The sequence below is a fragment of the Saccoglossus kowalevskii genome, chromosome 8 (assembly GCF_978046115.1).
Source record: "Saccoglossus kowalevskii chromosome 8, keSacKowa6.1, whole genome shotgun sequence".
Taxonomy (NCBI): Eukaryota; Metazoa; Hemichordata; class Enteropneusta; family Harrimaniidae; genus Saccoglossus; species Saccoglossus kowalevskii.
Window position 1 is genome coordinate 14,050,368 of NC_140648.1, and position 6,000 is coordinate 14,056,367.

Consider the following 6,000-nt stretch of genomic DNA (forward strand, 5'->3'; position numbering starts at 1 on the left):
TAAGCACGCGCGAACAATAATGCCACCTTAAAAGCATGCAAGTATTTTAAAGAAACATGGCGATAACAACACTGGCTCAGTTTAGTCTTTATACATGTTTTAACACAGAACCAATTAAAACCATTGTTTGTTTACCAAGTTAGTCAAGCCAGCTCTGTGATACATGTGTGAACATGGTATAGGATTCAGATGAAAAATATTATCGTAGTTTGAACTATGCTAAAATACATGTTTTGGCATGAAGTTTGGATTGAATTGAACAGGATATGTTTTTATAGTTTCAATTTTGGGTTCATTTTATTGCTCACTGATCTGGCAAAATGAGCTTGTGTAGTCAGTGTGATTTATGTGTTTTCTGCCAAAATGTTCATCAATTTAAATCTGTTTCTCATGGTAAAATCTGTTTGTGCAACAAACCTTTAGGATACAAAAAATTAAACCAAAAATTAGGGTAACTGGACAGTTGTTTGCAAAACAATAGAATGTTTTTGAATTTGTAAAAATTTTAACTATGTTTTTGCATTGATTTTCACTGATGAAATTGTGCTAAGTAACAGTAATGATATGAATGTTAATTCATGCATTGTTACAAATTTTTAAAAAATTTACATTTAATTTTAGTGAGATTTAAGTGTGATAATATTTTTGATTTTGTTCAATGAGAGGTTCCCTCTCATAATGCATTGCACATTATACTCAGAAACGTGCTCATTAGATGCAAAACTAGACTTTCTTACCCACAATGCACTGCACATACACCCAGTAGATATCCATTTAATGAGCTATTTACAAAAACTATATTCAATTTCATGAAGTGAAATAAACTGCATATGCATTTCTGTATACCTGATATGTATTCATAACAGTTTTGGCTTGATTCGTAGATACTATGCATACTTAACACTGTCGGCTTGATCTGTAAACACTATGCATTCAGAATACAGCAATTAAACATGTTATATATCTCTCAAATGGCATGTTTATTTTATGTATTCATAACAGTTTTGGCTTGATTCGTAGACACTATGCATACTTAACACTGTCGGCTTGATCTGTAAACACTATGCATTCAGAATACAGCAATTAAACATGTTATATATCTCTCAAATGGCATGTTTATTTTATGTATTCATAACAGTTTTGGCTTGATTCGTAGACACTATGCATACTTAACACTGTCGGCTTGATCTGTAAACACTATGCATACTTAACACTGTCGGCTTGATCTGTAAACACTATGCATTCAGAATACAGCAATTAAACATGTTATATATCTCTCAAATGGCATGTTTATTTTATGTATTCATAACAGTTTTGGCTTGATTCGTAGACACTATGCATACTTAACACTGTCGGCTTGATCTGTAAACACTATGCATACTTAACACTGTCGGCTTGATCTGTAAACACTATGCATTCAGAATACAGCAATTAAACATGTTATATATCTCTCAAATGGCATGTTTATTTTATGTATTCATAACAGTTTTGGCTTGATTCGTAGACACTATGCATACTTAACACTGTCGGCTTGATCTGTAAACACTATGCATTCAGAATACAGCAATTAAACATGTTATATATCTCTCAAATGGCATGTTTATTTTATGTATTCATAACAGTTTTGGCTTGATTCGTAGACACTATGCATACTTAACACTGTCGGCTTGATCTGTAAACACTATGCATTCAGAATACAGCAATTAAACATGTTATATATCTCTCAAATGGCATGTTTATTTTATGTATTCATAACAGTTTTGGCTTGATTCGTAGACACTATGCATACTTAACACTGTCGGCTTGATCTGTAAACACTATGCATTCAGAATACAGCAATTAAACATGTTATATATCTCTCAAATGGCATGTTTATTTTATCCTGCTGTAGTAAGAGATTGAGGTGAGCAGAAAAGTAAAACATCAAATCTAGATATAAATCAAGTGTAAATGAACTAGAAAATATTATTTATTTTGTCCGTTATTAAAAATGAACCCATCCATTGAATCAGTATCTAAATGTTGGTTCGAACCCACTCGCTGTATTTATGTTTCCATAGAGACATTAGTGGGGCGTCACTCTGTGATTTGACTTTAGATTAAACACACTTAGCTGATATTTAAAATAAGTTCTGCATTCGTGTATGTACGTCTAATGGGAAAAAAGTATGGTAAGAGTTTGGTTTGCTGATAATTAATGATGCTGACTGCGGAGAAAAATGAAAGTGTTAATAAATGCAGCCAGACTGTCCTGTCAACACTGTTGACGCTCTCATAACTCACCTGTCTTGAGTGTACATGCTGGCAATGTCAAATTAAGAAACTTTCCTCACACCTGTACCATGCAGACAATTCAGCCATGGCAAATAAGTAAACTGACCTGCTACTTTATGCTACAAGTGTTAACACATACAGTAGGTAATGACTCATGTCTGGAGTTTCAGTGAGCCGTTTACCGTGTCTGAATCTCTGTACGGAATTGAAGGTGTTCAATATCGTTTAAATCACACACTTGACACCTGAGAAAGAATGTGCGTGGGAAGAAATTCTTTAGCGGGTACGAAGAAGCGACAAGTTTATATATTATTCATAATTGTGTAAAGAATACTAATCTTCCTGGACTGGATTATTCGATTTTAGTGTTAAGCCGGATTCTATGCTATTGTAATAGGATGTAATATTAAACCCAGGGATCGTTTCTTGTCAAAAACGTATAGATCAATTTCAAGAGAGATTCAAAACCATATACTCTTTTCACCCATATTTTATTTTACTTTGTCGCATGTTTTGTAAATTTATCTATCTATTATACCCAATAGTACATGTATAGGTATTAAACTTTATGTTTACAGTAATAATTATTGTTTGTGTCAGTAGTACGTTGTTTAATATCGTCTTTCAAGTTTTTCTATATTGATGTAGAAAGATAGTCCTTGGGGGGGATTTCATTTCATGGTCTACTTACGAAATTGCATTTATTGCTACATGCACCACATGTCTAGAAGTCCCATTTCTATGTGTCAGTTACTAACATCTAGTATGCAGGTGTATTGCTTTTAAAAATCAATAGAATTCTATCCTGTCTTACTACATCATGAATATTAAACTCGTCATTATGCTGTATACATATATATATACAGCATACTCCACAGTATCTGTCGATTGGACTACAAATACTCGTAGCTTCCTCACCTATAAAACATAATAAAACTTATATACGATTCCTAGATTTAATTTATACAGGTTTTTATTGTCATCTTTTTAATGAGAAAAAATGTTTTTGGTATTAGTCAGGGGGCAGTTAAAAAAAGTAAAGTTCTGTGATGAATTCTGATGATGAATAAAAAGTCTTTATTATTCAAATGATCGCGCATAATAAAATATCAAGACGCAGATGTTCTCTCATCCATTAATTCTGTCATGGCCATTGTCACCATTCGTCATGAATTGCAATATCCCAGAAAAATCTGTGAGCACTATTCCTGGCTCCAAATGTATCATTAACACATTTCCTGCTAAAATTCTTCACAGATAACAGAAATGTGTCAGCAGGCGCTGTGTTAAAATTAATTAATTAATTAAAATTGCAATGAATCCAAATTGAAGACTGACACAGAGTATTTGATGGTATACCAGTAAAGTCACTAAATGTGTATTGGATGTGCTAAATTTTAACAGAAGCCAGCCATCTTGTTGCAGTAAACTATTTTGAAACAAACAATACTCTCATGGTAATAATAGCGATATAATGTAAAATTTTACAGAATTAAGAGCCTGCATAATTTCTGAAAGGCTTTAGCAGTCGTCCCTTTGAATTCTGACTCTGTGGCACAAAATTAACATGGGAGATTGTTTACCAAATTTTGATGAGTGAATAACACTTATTTTAAGTCGAATTGATGAGACTTACAAGATTGGCTTACATTCAAGCCAATCAGAGAACGGCTTGTTTTTTGACATACCAATTCCTGCCTTCTATTAATGTTTCAACTCAACTCAACTTAATTCTGCTGATCATGAATATCTGCAAATGTAATAATTTTCTCTTTCATTTATTTCAGTGTTGAGCCTACAGGATCTGTGCTGCCAGGCAATTGTAAAATGTACATGTATCTACAGTGTTGACAAGTTGCCCTTACCAACACAATTGCGGTCACGACTTAAATCTTTCGGAAATGGACATCATCAACATAGATACTTACCACACAGAGACAGTAAATCTAAGCGATCAAGGACTATACCTTTAAATCCATACGACTCTCCCCCAATGAACTGTCGTAAGAGCTGCTGCGTGTCATGACAGAAAGGTTCTGGGAACACCCCAGGACATGCAGCCTGGAAAGAACACTGCGACAGAATTGGGATGATTCATTGTGGGATAACACAAAATGTTAATAATGCAAGATATGTTTTTGACAAGCAGGTGATGTGTGGGTATGCAGTGCCTACTGTCCAAGTTACCGTATGTGGTATGATTTGTGATGAATTCATTCACCCAGTGTGAAGATGCTCAAACTATTGCTACAATCAAAAACAACCATGGACCACTGAATTATCACCACTAGAATAATTCATGATATCTCAATGCATTTACTAAATTCTGAAAGTCACTTTGACCCTGCTTTTTACAGCACTAAGTCAGGCTACAGACACCATGTTTGTTTGTTTGTTTTCTGTGCATATTGATACACATTTCATGCATTATATTATGTCAGCAATCTTGTATATAATGATTATGATTGAATGCTTTTGAGAAATTTCGTTGATGGAGGTCACTTTGTTTACCACCATTATGGGAAGCATGTAAAGATGCATGTACGGTATATCATCTTTATATGCTTGAAGCCATAAATAAAATATTCTCTCAAGTGATTCTGTGTATTCAGACGTAGACAACAGTTTGCATTGCCAGTTGCTCACTTACCAGTGCATGCTGGGTAACATTGCATGGCAATATTATTATAATTTAAGTATGTAAATATTTTGATTTATGTTTTTAATTGAGGTCACCTTTTGAATCTCACTATTGTTTATAAATTTCATTTTTCATCTACATGCATTTTTAGCTGCAATATTGTTATATTTAGTTGTATATATTTTTTGTGCTTATAAAACTTAACGCCATTGAAATGACACTATGTTTGATGAAGTAGTGACCCTTACAGATACATTTTTGCTTTTAAAATGTGCATTTTGTGACATAAAAAAAAATTCATAAAAAACTCAAAAGTTATTCATATTCATTTTAAATCCTATTGATAGTAAAAATCATGTTTAATATACATTCTTGGATCATCGATTTAAATTGAATGACATTTTGTCAACGTTGTCTGGAAATGCTGCATATTAACAAATGAACGCAGTAGTTGAAACAAAAGAATATTTAAAGATGTTTTACAAAAAGAAAGACAGACTGTGCATTAGAGTTCATAGTAAAGCCTTGTAGTGTCCATTTCTGGCAATGATCTTTATTGTTTTCAATCAATAGTTCTTTTGGTAAAAACAGCCCCCATTTGTACTCCGTCCCATTGAGCTTTGCACTAGCCAAAACAAGTATGCACTATCTTTGTGTTGCATGTCATGATGACACATGGTTGCACAGGTCATGATGACACATGGTTGCACAGGTCATGATGACACATGGTTGCACTGGTCATGATGACACATGGTTGCACTGGTCATGATGACACATGGTTGCACAGGTCATGATGACACATGGTTGCAGGTCATGATGACACATGGTTGCACAGGTCATGATGACACATGGTTGCACAGGTCATGATGACACATGGTTGCACTGGTCATGATGACACATGGTTGCACTGGTCATGATGACACATGGTTGCACAGGTCATGATGACACATGATTGCACTGGTCATGATGACACATGGTTGCACTGGTCATGATGACACATGGTTGCACTGGTCATGATGACACATGGTTGCACAGGTCATGATGACACATGGTTGCACAGGTCATGATGACACATGGTTGCACAG

The 6,000-nt window shown here is 34.2% G+C and overlaps 1 protein-coding gene across 1 annotated transcript in view; it reads left to right on the forward strand.

Annotated features, from left to right (window-relative positions):
- LOC100372140 (ras-related protein Rab-40C-like) overlaps window positions 1–5,380 on the forward strand; it is a 38,074-nt gene extending 32,694 nt beyond the window's left edge. The window contains exon 5 of the mRNA XM_002741184.4: window positions 4,062–5,380. Within this exon, the coding sequence (XP_002741230.2) occupies window positions 4,062–4,300 (239 nt within the window). The 3' untranslated portion in view covers window positions 4,301–5,380. The remainder of the gene's footprint in view (window positions 1–4,061) is intronic.
- Window positions 5,381–6,000: the final 620 nt, after the last annotated feature.